Genomic DNA, 15794 nt, shown 5'->3' on the forward strand with positions numbered 1-15794 from the left:
ATAAAGTAGCTTAAAAATTCTTATCACCAGGGCTGGGGATTTGGCTTAGTGGTGCCACTGCCTGCCTTGCAAGTACAAGGTCCCAAGTTCGATCCCCAGTACCAAAAAAAAAAAAAAAAATCCAAAGCAGAAACAGTCATAGAAACCCAACAGGAGAGAATGGGGAAGAATGGAAACTGAGAGGCCTCCTGAGCCTCTCCCTCCCCCTGTGGGGATGCCTGCGGGCACCCACAGTTCCCGTGCATGTGCAGCACAGGTAGTATTGCACACTTGTCCACAGAGGAAACTCTGAGTTCCAGGGGATGCCGGAAACCCCTGACAGAAAGCAGCTCTCTATATACCTATCTTTGCTAAAGTTGAATTTATAAATTAGACTTGGGAAAAGATTAATAATAGCTAATAATAAATTGAACAATTATAACAACATACTGCAATAAAAGTTATGTAAATGAAATCTGGCTCTTTTTCTCAGAATATCTCATTGTTCTGTTTGCCCATCTTCTTGAGCTAATGTGAGATGATGGAGTACCTGAAGTCAGATGAATGAGACAAGCACTGGGACACAGTATCAGGCCATGATGTGAGGGCTACCTGAGCAAAAACAGTGTATATTAATCACTTTCCTGTTGCTTGCCAAAAACGCATGACATCTCTACTTAAAGAAGGAGATGTACATTTTGGTTTTTAGAGGATTCAGTCCGTCTTCAGTTGGCTCCAAGACAGAAGTGCCATAGTGGAAGGGCCTGGTGGAGGAAAGCTCCTCAACTCAAGGCAAAGTGCAGAGAAGAGAAGGAAGCAAAGAGATGGAAGGATTCAAGAGCAAGTACACATCCTTCCAGGTCATGAAGGCAGTGAACCACACCCTCCATCTAGGCCCCACCTTAGAGCATGAGACTTTTGAGGAGCATTTTACATTTTATATGTAACTTTCAGACGTAGTTACTAAGTTACAATTGTGTAGGTAGCCTATACAGCATGGATACACAGGACAAAGGAGTGATTCACATTCAGAGCAAAAAGGAAGAGGATAGAATAGCATATCATCACTAACAATGCTGCCTAATTAAGAGCTTGTAATTGTTTATTTTTTACCACAAGTAACTTAAACTGTAGAAAGTGAAACTGGGTGTGGAGTGCAGTAGATGAAAACTGCTCCATGTACCATAGTGGTTTTTCCTCATTGGTTTTCCATATTGGTGTTACTTGATGGCAAAGCTTGGGAAATGGCCCGCATCGGAGAAGCATGTGTTTTTAAGGAAATCTTGTGAAACTAATTATCCAACAGAGTGCAGCAGCTAGAAAATTCAGGCTGCCTTGTCTTATTGCTTGGGTTTAATTCCTGCCTATGGTCCGGAGCAGCTGAGTATGTTTGGGCTAGGTACTTCATCTCTCTCCACCTGTACAGCAGGTATAGCAATATCGTCAGTGGCTGCAGAGCAGACACAATGAACCAAAAAGGGCCAAGTGGTTGAAACGGAAGCTGGCCCAGAGGAAGTGCTCAGGAAATGTTTGGCTGCATCATTACCTTCTTCGTCATCAGTGCAACTGTAGCCGCTCTCCCTCTTCTTAATGAAAGTGAACTGCTAAAAACCAAGCCGTGAAATTCTGCATCACATCCCCTGTCTCATCCTGTCAGGCCTGCCCTGAGTTGTCAAAATACTCATCTAGTTTTACTGAGAATTAACTTATCCGATATTAATCTGGTTTTCTCAAAGTAATATTTTGTCTCAGCACATTTAGTCACTATGGGAAAACTACAATATTATTTATTTTAAAGGTGTTCTTAATATTCTTGATAAATTTTGCAACATAGTACTTCTGTCATCCCTACAGTCCAATGAAATGGGCAGAACTGAAAATAAAATTTACTGCAAGTAAAATAGGGAGAAGGGGAGGGAAACAAGAATGAGAAGGAGTCAGGGGAGAGGAGTGAAACCCTGGTTCCATCATTCTGTTATTATCTGGACAGTGGCCCCTCAGTATGGAAAATATACTCAGGACCAAAGAGATAAAGCCACTGATCCATTGACAAGTCAGAGAAAACTATGCCATGCTTTGTAGCCAGTGCTATTTCCTAGTCACCCATTACTTTTGCCAGGAGACCATTCTAAGTTTTTTTTAAACTAATGTCATTGTTTCTCAGTGGAATTCAGCTGTTGCATTTGAAACTTTACCTGCTTGTTCAAACAGGTGTGACTGCACACCAGGATACATCGGTGAGCACTGTGACATTGACTTTGATGATTGCCAAGATAACAAGTGTAAAAATGGTGCACACTGCACTGATGCAGTGAATGGCTACACGTGTATCTGCCCTGAAGGTTACAGGTAAAGGCAGAAGTACACATTTACATTTAGAGTGAAGTCTTCCAGGACTCAAACCTCATGAAACCTAACATGTTTTTTCCTCCTTATTCTTCAGTGGCTTATTCTGTGAGTTCTCTCCACCCATGGTCCTCCCTCGGACCAGCCCCTGTGATAATTTTGATTGTCAGAATGGAGCTCAGTGTATCATCCGGATAAACGAGCCAATCTGTCAGTGTTTGCCTGGCTACCAAGGGGAGAAGTGTGAAAAACTGGTCAGTGTGAATTTTGTGAACAAAGAGTCTTATCTTCAGATTCCTTCAGCCAAGGTTCGGCCTCAGACAAACATTACTCTTCAGGTGAGAGGTCCATGTCCAGCGGATATGATCATTAACCAAATTCAGCTTGAAAGAATGAACATGCAGGTAGCTTGTAAATGGCAGTGTTTCTTAAATAGCTGGTTCACAACTGCATGGCACACTCAGAAAATTCTCCTTGTGTGCAAAGCTTTGGTAATTTTGCTCTCTGGTATTTTTATTCACTACCTGCTTTTGAGCTTGAAAAAATACAGCAACAAAGAATGCATCTCCTTTTTATGCTTGAGTAGAAGTATTTTATCCATTCATTTTATGGCTCTGCATTTCAGCCTCTGAGACTTTTCTTAGGAGACTCACCGCTAAGAAGGGAAGAGCTGAGGCAGAACAGCTGTTTATCCAGAACCTAAAACTGGAATGAAATTCACAGCCTTCAATTTTGAGTCTTTCTGCTAAGACACCCTTTAAACAAGTCTCTTCTACTCTAGGAAAAAGATGTTTTACTAGATTAGTGGTGGTCAATGTAGCAATACAGGACAAATTGTGGCTACCAGTTTACCTGGTAAGCAAGCATGCAGTATGCATCAGTATGAGGAATTCTAATATAAGTTATGAAAATCAAACTTGCTGTATACAGTTACATTTAGTATAGGCCAAAAATAAGGTCGATGACAGGAGAAGAAAGAGTAGGGAAATCTCCAGCAGAGAAAGCTCTGAGCATGTCCAGTATGTTCAGTGAAGTCTCCCTTGTTCATTGTCCATTTTTTATGAGTCTCTATACCACAGAGTTATCTGCAGACCAGTTTCCCTTCAAGTGGAGTTTTCAGTAGGCATTATTTTCTTCTAGCCGCAAAGAAAAAGATAAGCCAAAGTAAAACCCGCTCATTGTGCTTAGTCTTTTTTTTTTTTTTTTTTTTTTTTTTTTTTTTTTTTTTTTTTTTTTTTTTTTTTTTTTTTTTTTTTTTTTTTTGCTGAAATACACTTGCTTGCTGTACACCCCAGTAATGCCAAGGCTTCTCCCTACCAGATTGCCACAGATGAAGACAGTGGTATCCTCCTCTATAAAGGTGACAAAGACCACATTGCCGTGGAACTGTACCGAGGGCGCGTTCGGGCCAGCTATGACACTGGCTCTCTCCCAGCTTCTGCCATTTACAGGTGAAGGCCTCTCAGTTACTTGTAAAGGTGGAAAAACTGTTTAAGGAAGAGCTTCTTCTCTATAATTTCATAATGGGGAGGGGAGAGAAGAATTTGGCTACAGCAGGAGTCTTAGTCTGGTTTGTGCCGCTGTAACAGAACATTTCACTTTGTGTCATTTATAAGGAGTGGAAATCTGATTTACTTTTTACAGTCCCAGAGGCAAGGAAGTCCAAGGTCAAGAGGTGCACATCCATCGACCGAGGGTTTTTAGCTACACTAACCTGTGGTGGATGTCAGGAAGCAGAGCACACACACACACAAACAAGGGGCCCAAACTCATTCTTCTATCAGGATTGCACAATAACTTTCCCAGCACTGCCCCGATACCAGCATCAGTGCATTCACAGCCCTCATGAGCTACTCATTTCTTCAAGGCCCCTGCTGTCAACACTGCTGCCCGGGGGTCAGGTTCCCCACACATGAACTTCGGAGGATGCACTCACCTGTGCAGCAGGGTTTCTGAGAGCCTTAGGGTCAACACCAGCTCTCTATGCAGGAAGACTGCAGAGAACGAAACAAGACGAGTGCCGGGAAAGCCTATGGGCTTACTCTTTTATTCTTTAAGAGATTTAACTTTTCAGATAAGTAAACCTTTGTTACAAAGAGCCCTGTCACAGGCTGTGTAACCGGAGTGGTTCTGACTGCAGCAAACTAAAAGCTAATCTCTGTCACATCAGAACTCGGCTCTCCCGCGACACTTCCATCTGAAAATATGGACCTAGGTTGTGCCAGACTGCTGGTTTTTCTAAGAAAGGCAAAAAACCTCTGTGTGCATATGTATGTGTGTTTTTGTGTGTGTGTGCGTGTGTGTGTGTTTTACATATAAAGCTTTCTCTTTTAAATACTGATTCATGTTTTTAAATGCCACATATTTGTAAAAACACATCTGTAGGCCAAACACACTGGCAGCAAGTGACCAGACATTGATTTTAACATAAAGTGGAACTAGTGGCTGGCATCTTATTCTTCTATATACAAATGTTCTTTCAAGTCTTGCCTCTTCCTGGACCCTTTATAAGTAGGTCCAGGAACGTAGATGCCAAGTGTAGCCGAGATTAGAATTCAGTCAAGTCCTGTTTATAGTGAACTACCACACATAGAACCATGAGAGTGTGGGAACAGATACAAAATTATTGGTCTCCAAGAAGAATACAATAATTATTTCACTGCCAAATGGTTATGAACCCGTGCCGACACTTTAGGTATTATTAGGCTTTAAATTACGTAGGTTCAATGTGTTTTAGCTCATAAAAAGATTGCATAAATAGGCGCTTCATTTTTATTTCTTGATGATAATGAAACAGCATGAAGTTCCCAGAAACTATGGTGTAAGTTTTACGGTTGGCTTATTAAAGCTACCATGCACATGAAAGACATTGAAAATAGTTTTAGATAAATTGTAGAAACCTAGGTTATTATACCCAGATAAAGAACTAGTTTTGAAATGGTTTTATGTTCATTGCCATCTTTGCCTAACAAAAATTGAGCGTATCTTCCCTGTGACATTTATAAAAGCATGCCGTGTTGATGTTCTTCATTAGATGTGAGAAGTCCATTTTTCTGCTGGAAGATCTTGTAGTAGAGAAATATTGTGTGAGGAGGCCCATGGCAAACTTAACTTTAATTTTTGCCTTTGTAATGTATGAGACAACATTTGGGAAAAGCTGTTGCATTACTTTTTAGTAAAAGAAGATAAAAAAATAATTACCTAGAATTCAGATAGGCAGATCTTTATAGCATAATATGAATTTATTTTAATTATATATATAGTGTATCAAAGCAATTAATATACAAAAAAGTAAAGAAGGAAAGAAGAAGGGAAAGAAAGTGCTCCCTTAGGCAGCACATATACTAAAATTGGAATGAGAGAAGATTAGCATGGTCCCTGCACAAGGATGACATGCAAATTCGCAAAGCGTTCCATATTTTTATATAAAATGGAGTACTACTCAGCCATCAAGAATGAGAAGCTACAATCATTTATTGGAAAATGGATGCATACTGAGGCCCTACTCTTACGTGAAATAAATAGGACACATGTAAATACTGAATAGTTTCTCTGGTGTGAAAAACTAAAAGTGTAAATAAGGTTCAAATTGTATAACTGAGGTGAAATAGGGAGAAAAGGGCTAAAGGTGTAGAAGTGGGAAGCATAGGGGAAAGGAAGCAAGGGAAAAGAAAAAATATGAGAAAAGGAAAAAAATGACAGCAAAGTCTTTGTAAATAGGGAAGGGAGTAGGGGGTGAAGGGAGGGCAGGGATAAGGGGAAAAAATGAGAACCAAGACCTGTCACTTAAAGGTACAAGATCCCAGTTATGGATGTTAGTATACTGTATACCTACAAAGTACCAACAAACTCAATGAAAAAAAAAAAGAAACAAGGAAGTAAGAAGGTAGAGGGGAAGGAATGAGGGAGAAAAGTATATGTATGATATTGAAAGATTTCCAACTACATCACTCAGTTAAAAAGAAAAAATAAAGCAGAACAGTATCAAAGGAGGATGAAAAAACACACAAATCATATTTCCATGTGATCTCATAAAGAAAAATTAGGAGAGGAAAGAATGTGGTAGAAGCAAGGGTTTGCCATGAATACCACCTGATGCCATTTTGATTTGGACTACTCGAATGTTATCACCACAAATGAGATAATGAAAAAGAACCAGTGCTGCGGGACTCTGTGTTGTTCTGAGTCCCTGCTCTGCTTCAGTTAACTGTGTGTCTTGGACAAACTGTTGGCTTCTGGGCATCAGCTAATACATGAATATAATAAAATAGAGTCATACTTTAGAGATTTCAGTGAGAATTTTATTATTTGACTCATTTTATTGTTTGTTAAATTCATAAAATTATTTGTATAACCTCCAGAATAGTGCATGGCAAATAGTAACTGATGACAGCGACTGGTTTCATAAATTCAGAATGTTTCAAACTGAATTCCTTTCATTTTCCTCATAAGAACATGTGTTCCCATCACATTCTTTATTCATTAAAAGGCATCCCTAGTGTCTTGGGCATCACAGGTGTATTGGATTTACCCTTAATCCTTTTCTTCCCTTCACTTCAGTTTGTCTCAAATCTCAAGTCTGCTCCAGCTAATTTCCTGGCTTCTGTCCAAATGTCACAAAATGTCATGGCCTCTAACCTTGCTAGGTCTTAAAAAGTGCAAAATCTTTGAGGAAAGGTACCACTTCTCTATCATAAAATTCATCTATATCACTGTTGCGACGAGGTTTCCCTTAAATTACTGAGTAAACATAAAGCTTGGTTGGATTAAATTTTTTAATCATGATTCATTTCCAACTTATATATAGTTGTCAAAAATACATCATAGTGATGTTTTAAAAGAGAATATTTACACATTATTTCACAAAACTTATCCAGTTAAAGCTCAATTTCATTACCATGATTTCAGGTTTTATTAATTTTCTTTGATAAACCATTGTTTTCTAAATTATGCATATGTACTGTGCTATTAGAAATAAATGTATATATCAGTCTATTTTATACACTTTTAATTCGTTTTTCAACCTTAAGAAAATGGATTTTAGGGCTGGGGATTTAGCTCAGTGGTTCTACCACCTGCCTTGCAAGTGCAAGTCCCTGAGTTTGATCCCCTCTACCCCAAAAAAGAAAAAAAGAAAATGGATTTTATTTAGTAAAATGAAATCTGGTAAGTTGGCGGAAAGTACTCATACATTAATATATTGTTTCTATTGGGTATTTTTAGTTTAAATTACTTCATTTTGGGTACTAGTTATTGTTTGAAATAAATCAGTATGAGAAAAATTATTTAATGGAATTATACTCGGAGTGATGATTTGCAGTCCTTCAAAGTGACTTTCTTCTTTAGATAAAAGGACATTTTTAATAAAGTTATTAATATAAGATATATGCCCCTTTCTTTAGATTCAAATTAATGTCCTTTTCAAACCAGATATCTTCTTTGGAAACTAAGGTACTTTTTAAAAATAAGTACAGTAATTAAATGTAGTTTAAAGTGCATTTTTAAACATTACAAGTTGTAGTAATTATTCTTTTAGCAATTAAATGAAGGTTGTGTGCCTCTTTTGTCATTTCCTATCTCCAGTCTAAGTCAGAGATGGACACGTCCCGGCACTGGGCGTGTAGGCAGGGCGTAGAACAAGTGTGCTGGGCCGCACTTGTTGTTTCTTGATTTAGTAGGTCTTCAGAGGGCCCAAGAATTTTCATTTTTAACCAGTTCCCTGGTGATGTTATTTTCCAGGGACTACACTTTGAGAGCGGTTCCTCTAAAAGTAATGTACTCAAGCTGTGTTTTGAGAGCTGATAATGCACGTTTCTTCCCACATCCAAGTTCCGTTGTAGACATTCCTGGTGTCATCTTGAAATCAGCGATGTTGGGAGTTTTTCCGTCACAGAAATCAACAAATGTTACAGATCTGTGCTCTTTTCTTTTTTCCAAAGAGCCAACTTGTAAACATTTGTCAACACCCTGCTGAATAAAGGACCCTTACTAGCAACAACAGAAATGAAACGAGCTGACAAACAACAGAGTAAATGCAGAACATGCCTGATTTTTACAGTGCATAGAGAATAGCATAAAGGAGACTCAGAAGCAATGCCCCAAATGACTGAATGAATAGCTGTCTGACCTTAAAGTTTACATCAGACACAAGCCCTTAGACATAGATGGAGTAATGCATTTTTTTCTCAAGTGGCCTGATAATTTACTGCCTTTCAAAATAACTCTCTTAAAAGAAAGGGGAAAAACTTTATAGCAAAAGTTCTTAATGAAAAATATACTTCCTTCTTTATTTTCAAACTAATGTCATTTTCCAAATCAGCTAGCTTCTTTGAAAGCATTGTTAACTACTGTTTAAAAATTAGGAAATTGTATGAACCATGAGAATAATGTGCAAGATAATACTGTGCACTAATCAGTTTTCTGTGTAGAGTCACTTTCTACTGCCTCCTGCTCAGCTAAACTTGGGTGAGCACAGAGCTTTTGGAATGTCCTACCTAGGTTCTTTTTAAGGAAAGAATGACAGGAAGAAAGGGAAGGAGGGAGGGAGACTGAAAGAGAAAGGCATGGGACTGAGAGGAGGGAAAGAAGGAAAAGAGAAAAGACAGAGGAAGGAAGGAAAAAAAAACAGACTTGGACAGAAACAGAATCTGCTCCCATACTGCTCAGTCTCACTGGGGAGGCAGACAGTAGACGGAGTCTGGAAGAGGTCTTCACAGTCAGCCATTTTGATCCGTCATTTGGGAGTCACCGCCACCATTTGCTTTATAAACTTGGGTGGGTTGTTCCTCCTCTTGGTGCTCCCATTTCCTCGGGAGTCCTAATCTCTTCTCCACGTGCGGTTTGAAGAACTGGGAGGAGCAAATTCAAAGCCGCTTCCTCTGAGTGTAGCGCAGACCAGATCCAGGTCATCCGTTGCGCTGATGGCCATGGGCGTGCCTCATGCTCGGATACCCAAATACTGATAAATAAATATCCAAAGAGACCTTTCTGCCTCACATGTGACCCCACTGTATGTTCAACTGGAAAGCTTCCTTTCTATTTTACTGTTTCTATTTTCTATTATTTAAAATAATCTGCTTCAAAACCACCGGTTAGAATATATTACTTCATAAGTTATTTTAGAAAACTTTCTCATGAAGAACTCTTTGGGGTACATTAGGCATAAATACCTTTAAACTCATGTGACTTCCTAATCCTTTACATAGGCAGAGACATTTTTATTATCATCCCCACTTTATGGGTGAAATATTTTAGAGATGACCAGTTGATTTTTCTCTGATTTTAGAGTCCTATTCCATTATGTGAACTGTGCCACCAAATCTTTTCAATTTGTAAGGAAAAAAAGCTGGCATTCCTATAAGCAAAAACGAAATTTTATGCTTATTAAGCTACTGAAATAATGTAATATTTGTGGTTAGTGTAGAAATATAAAAAGTGTCATTGTTAGTGGGTGCTACACACATGAAGAAAAAGTATTTTAGAGGCGGCCCTCTTTTCTGTTAAGCCCTAAATTTTAAAGCTCTTTCTTATGTAGCAAACCAAAGGCATGGTTGAGAAATTGTGTGTTTTCGATGTATCTTTTTACAGTCTAGAATTCAACAAAACAAAATCTCAGGTAATAGATGAGTGTAGTAAAACTAAATTACATAATAATGGTAGTAAGTGAAATTTATGTGCCCAGTGGATAATCTCAAAGTTAAGTGGTTTGCTTGCTACTTTTCGTGAGTCATCAGATATATAGTTACCCAGGGACTGGTGAAAGAGAACTTACCAGTACTTATCAGAACTGGAAAAGACATTCTGCACTGCAAGTGGATGTGTCAAGAGCCAAGTATGATAGAAAGCAAAACCCATGATAGCTCAGTCTTGCAGTCTAACAAGCGATGTGTCAGTCATTGCTTTTCTTTTAAAAATGTACATAGACAAAGGATTGTGGGACAGCCCCCTGCCCCCACCCGGTTCATCTCATGTTAAGGAAGACAGCTGGGAAGGCAAATTTAGAATACTATATCAACTCTTTCCATAGTCTCTTCTGACCCATGCACACTGTATCACCTTATAATACAAAGAATCTGAAAGTGTGAATGTGGGCATACTTACATGTTAAAAGGCCAACATCAGGCCAGAATATAAAGTTATAATTATATAACCTCCAAACTTAACATTAAAAGATTATTGCTCTTTTTAAAAAATATTTTTTTAGAAAACACACCAAGTTGTGCAATCATCGTGTAAAGTTACTTGTTATGTGACTATTCCTGGGCTACTGGAGAAAGATGTCATATATTAAGGGCTTAACACCAGTGACAAAACATAATTGGTATAGTTATAGGTGCTTTTCAGATTTTGTTTAATTGAAAAAGCAGTGCATAATAATTAAAAGCACATATGCCTGAGTGAGGTAATCTGGCTTCAAATCTGATTAGCTATTAACAACTGTGTCACCTTGGGTACCATAAGTGCCTAAATCTTGTGAGGTTTAAATGAAATGACCCCTGTAAAGCTCCAGGACTGTACCTGGCCAATATTATGTGCTGTAGAATCCTCTACTGTTATGGCTAGTATTACTCTGATAAGGAAACATGGGGCCGCATTTACTCAGAATCACACATACAGCACAACTGGATCAAGCTGAACAAGGTATGTCTCTCAGCATTGTTCTTCAAGATACTGCCATGGAAAATTCCAAAATTCTCAACAAAACAAGTCTTTCAAAAGATCCCATCCTAAGTAAACTTCAGCCTATTAATTATAGATAATGAAAATCGAGTTCATATTACTTGTAAAACTCCCTGTTGTTTCTAATACATCTCTTTTTATGTACTCAGTGTATATTTATTGAACATTGTTTCCCAGGCACTCTGCGGGATACATTAAGGACTAGAGACATAAATAATATATTGCCCTTATTTAAAGAAGCTTACAATTAGAGTTAAAACTTGTACCTAAAACAAAATGGAACAAAGAAGCCAATAAAGGAGTAAAGTGAGTTGAAGAAAGGATCTACCTCTTGCTTCCCAGCCAGAACCACAGCATTAAGGCAGAAAACCTTCCAGGTCTTGAGCCGTTTGACTGTGCTGCACCAGACTCTGTCAGGAACACTGACCCAGCTGGATTGATTGTCTAAAATCAATGTGTGACCAAAACCCCATTCCTCAGTGTGTATATATAGATCTTTTATTTACAATTTTAAAAGCAAAAGGGATGCCTCATTATTAATATTTAAAATCTAATTGAGGTCACTATCCATGGACTATCCATACATAATCATTTAGAAAGGTGTTTGTGACCACAAAGAAAAAAGAAATTTGTTTCTACTCTCTTTATGTACATCTCTATTTTAATGCTTTACTCTAAAACTTTTAGTAACTTTGACAAGTCATACGTTGAAGAAGTTATTTTATTTCTATAAGTCTTTAGCATTATCTTATAATTAATGCTTTTATAAAAATTTGAATTTAAATTTTTCCTGAAAAAGTGTAAAAATACTATAGAATTATTTATTGATATGCTGGTGAAGGTGATGATGGTGATAGTGACACTAATATCTAACCTTAAAGTTGACCATGCTATGAATTTTATAAAATTATTTCATATAGTTTTCAAATTAGCCATAGGATGGAGAAATATTTACTAGGATTTAATAAAGGAGAAACTGAAGTGCATTAATAATCAAATATCTTGTCAAAGTTCAAATATTTAATAAATGCAGGAACCAGAACTCATCCAGATTTTTCTGACTCCAGAAACTCAATGCTTAACAACAAGCTAGTAACACAACTGTGTCTCTTTAGAAGAGAATCATAGTTAAGACCAATAACAGTTGATATGCAGTGTTATTTAGTAAGTAACATCCTAGACTATTGTTCCTCTTAATCTAGATTTAATGGTTATAGTTGTAGGACAAGTAAATATGTAGAAGACAAAACCATTAATTATTATTTCTAAAGTTCATTTTTAAATAATTGACACCCGCGCTGGGTTATTAAAGCTCACTCCACATATGAACTCATTTAACTATCTAAAGCAAAGTAACTTTTAATGCTTTTCCATTTCTGCAGAAATGTCCTCAAATCAAAAACCTTTTATTCTTAGTCAACAAACAGTAGAACATGACTAGACTGTGGGATAAGAATTGTGCAAAAATGTTAATACATTTTTCTGTCATTTTTCCAGGCTTGACCTTTTTGCACATTTAAATGTCAATGCCTGGAAGTTTAAGCAGTCATCTTGCTTAGGAAATATTAATGATTCACATTTAGGTCTAATCTCTCAGCCATGTGCTCCTGCACATCCCTTTGGAACCTCTTTTCTATCTTTCCAGAAAATATTCCATTGTGTTAGATCTTTAATGTTCACAATCATTCTTTACCCCAATTTCTATTCTGCCATCTTCTGCCAGTGTAGCGAAAGTGAGTATATTTTGACACGGCACTGTTATTGGTTTCATTTTCCTCCATTTCCCTGTGAGCTGCTTCATCTACTATAACATCAGAGATAGATTTGTAACTATAATTTAAAGTCATATAGCACCAATTCACACGTTGCACCACAAACTTCGTCTTATTTTGCATCTTTAGTTTTCTTCACTTCAGTTTCTTAATTTTTATACTTTTTAAAGATTTTATGAGTTTTGTAAGCCCTCGCAAGAGTTTAGGGGGCAGCAGGTACTAACGGATAGGCATTGCTCTTTAATGTTATAGAAGACTGGATTAACACTTCTTATTGCCAGACTCCTTAGACAGGACTCTGTTAAGCATTTTCTTTCACCTGTTATTCCCATCTTTATCCTGAGCAAAGACGTTTTTCCTGTAATGTCACCTGATGGGCATGCCTCTGAAAACTGTACAGTAATTAAAGGTATATTATCAATTTACAAGTTTTTACAAGTACAAAGATCCTACCAGGTCGGTTCTTCCTATATTGTTGTGTATGCTTGATTCTTCTAAGTCCCAACATACACTATTAAGAGATCTGTAAATCCCTTCCATAAATCCCCTACTGTCAGTGTCACTAGAGTCCATTTGGCACTGGTATAGGTTCCAGGTCTTTCTAATGTTGTTGCAGTGACAGTATCTTATCATGTGGCACTTTTGTGGCACTTAAAAGCAAATGTATGTTACCATTCATAATTGAGAGAATGTGGCTAGATAATAAATAAATTATCCAATTTATTCTCTCAGTGGGAGAACTACTCTTAGGTCCAGTTCCTGAGAACTTGGATTGATATCTCCTCGAATATATCCCTTAAAAAGATTAATTTGGGAGAGTAAAAATAAGATATGCTTATGTAGGCATGCCAACTCTCCACGATGACTCTAATCACTATGTACTGCACATATGCAGTAATACAAATTTTGATTAAAATTCCTAATTTTAAGGAAGCCCTCCAAAATCAACTTCCTTAATATCAGCTCTGAATGTCTCTTCCTAAGTAGTATTTATTGTAGTTGCACTTTAATAAAAGGCAAATCGAAGACCAGCTAAGTTTCGCTTCCATTGTAGCGTGGAGACCATCAATGATGGAAACTTCCACATTGTGGAGCTGCTCGCCCTGGATCAGAGCCTGTCCCTCTCTGTGGATGGAGGAAGCCCCAAGATCATCACCAACTTGTCACAGCAGTCCACCCTGAGTTTCGACTCCCCGCTTTACGTAGGAGGTAAGCTTTCTTCTACATTCAGTGGACCCCCAAACACTGAGGTGACTCTCATCATGGAATAACACTACAGTTATTGATGCCTGGTGTCGTTGTCATTGACCAAGACACCTATCACAGAGAGGTGGGCAGCAGGAGCGGAACAGAGCTAGTGTCGGGTAGGTGTTAAGGGAACAGTTGGTAATCCTGACTCTGGGTCAAGCTAAATGTATCATTGGGATAGAGAGGGTCAGGTAGTATTTCCTTTCTGCCCGGAACATGTTAGTTGATTTACTCATCATATCAGTTGATTACACATTTATTTGGCCTGTTGAAGAAGAACATTTGTTAGCGGTCAAAACAGACAATGAAGAAAATTATGAAACAAGCGAATACAAACAGGGCAGTGGGTATGACCACACCCCAGCTCCCAGGAGGCAAGCTCTGTCAGATGCCAATTTGCGAGAGTTCTTGCACTACCAGCCCCTCATTCATGAAGAAGATAGGGTGACTGTCAATGAATCACAAATGATTAATGAGAGACTTTAAACTTTTACGGATTGCATTGAGCTAGGAAGGAGATCTGCTTAGCAAAGTCCTTAAGGTCATGAACAATAGAGGAGAATGGGAAGGGAGGTTAGGGCTGGAAATGGCGGAGTGAAGATGCTTGGCTTTATTTTTGAGCAATGAGAAGGAAGATGAGTAAGGACATGAGGGAAATAAGTTTAAGGATAGGTTTTAAGGATCCCAGAAGAAAAGACCTACAAAAGAGGGAACGTTCACTCTTGGCTTTATCTGGAGGAGCAAGTACAAACTGAAAAAATGCATTTCAAATCTGAGGGAAAGGAGTAAGAAAGGAGGTGATGTTAAATTGAGATGCATGCCATTAAATTATATTAAATGGAGTTGATGAAATTCATTTTATAGATAACTAAGCAAAGCTCTGTCAGTGCACCTGATTTCTTCATCAAGACAGCTATTTTCGTAAAATTCACTTCATTCTTTGCACAGTAGCAACTCTAGGGTGCTGCACCATTACCTTAATTCCCATAAAGCCTTCCTTGAAGGCATTCCTTGAAATTGTCCTCTAAGCCCAGAATGCTTCTACTTTCAGCAATTTCAATACTGGGAAATTGTAACACTTAGAGTTGGAAGTTTTAGAAACAACTCAAGGTTTCCTATAAATATTATGGAACACCTATCATGAGCTAGGAACTAAGATAATGGATACATAAAGGATATGAAGAAAACAATAAATGTCTCCAGGAAAGTAAAGAATGCAGGTGCATTTTCCAGTAACAATACACAGTGCATTGTGATCCAAGTTGCATACTGAGTCTACTCAGCAAGTTGGCTTATATCATTAATTCATGGGAATCACAACTATGAAACTCATTAAAATTTTACTTGAAACTCTCCATTTTTCCTTGTACTCCAGTTAACAGGGTCGCTTTGGGATGGGTGAAACTATCCCAAATGTGATTTGAAAGAAAGGAGATTACATCTATTGAGCATGTGCTATGTGACTGACACAGTACCTCTTGTACAATCTTAATCCTTGGGGACCTTAGGAAGTAAGTCATATTTTCTCTGTTTTGCCATCCTTGGGGAACTGCCTGGGGGACTTTATAACACGTCGCAGTTCTCAAGGCTATATGTGGTAGTGGTACACACTTTATTTAAATCCAGGTCTGTCTGACTCCAAAGCCCCCTGCTGTCACTCACCTCTTAACAAACAGCAGATGGGCTGGGGATTTAACTCAGCGGTTCGGTGGCCTGCCTTGCAAGCGCAAGGACCCAAGTTCATTCCCCGCTACAAAAAAAAAAAAAAAA

At 38.1% G+C, this 15794-nt stretch overlaps 1 protein-coding gene and 1 non-coding gene across 8 annotated transcripts in view; both read left to right on the plus strand.

Annotated features, from left to right (window-relative positions):
• Nucleotides 1-15794, plus strand: part of Slit2 (slit guidance ligand 2) — a 338504-nt gene that overhangs the window by 313893 nt on the left and 8817 nt on the right. For all 7 annotated transcript variants that reach the window (XM_033758794.1, XM_010610428.3, XM_033758796.1 and 4 more), the window contains 4 exons: nucleotides 2191-2328; nucleotides 2423-2663; nucleotides 3646-3776; nucleotides 13831-13985. In XM_033758794.1, the coding sequence (XP_033614685.1) occupies nucleotides 2191-2328; nucleotides 2423-2663; nucleotides 3646-3776; nucleotides 13831-13985 (665 nt within the window). The remainder of the gene's footprint in view (nucleotides 1-2190; nucleotides 2329-2422; nucleotides 2664-3645; nucleotides 3777-13830; nucleotides 13986-15794) is intronic.
• On the plus strand, nucleotides 5646-5748 carry LOC117284309. The gene has a single exon (XR_004515377.1). It is a non-coding gene; the product is annotated as a U6 spliceosomal RNA (small nuclear RNA).

The sequence above is a fragment of the Fukomys damarensis genome, unplaced genomic scaffold (assembly GCF_012274545.1).
Source record: "Fukomys damarensis isolate Sample0158 unplaced genomic scaffold, DMR_v1.0_HiC HiC_scaffold_35, whole genome shotgun sequence".
Classification (NCBI taxonomy): domain Eukaryota; kingdom Metazoa; phylum Chordata; class Mammalia; order Rodentia; family Bathyergidae; genus Fukomys; species Fukomys damarensis.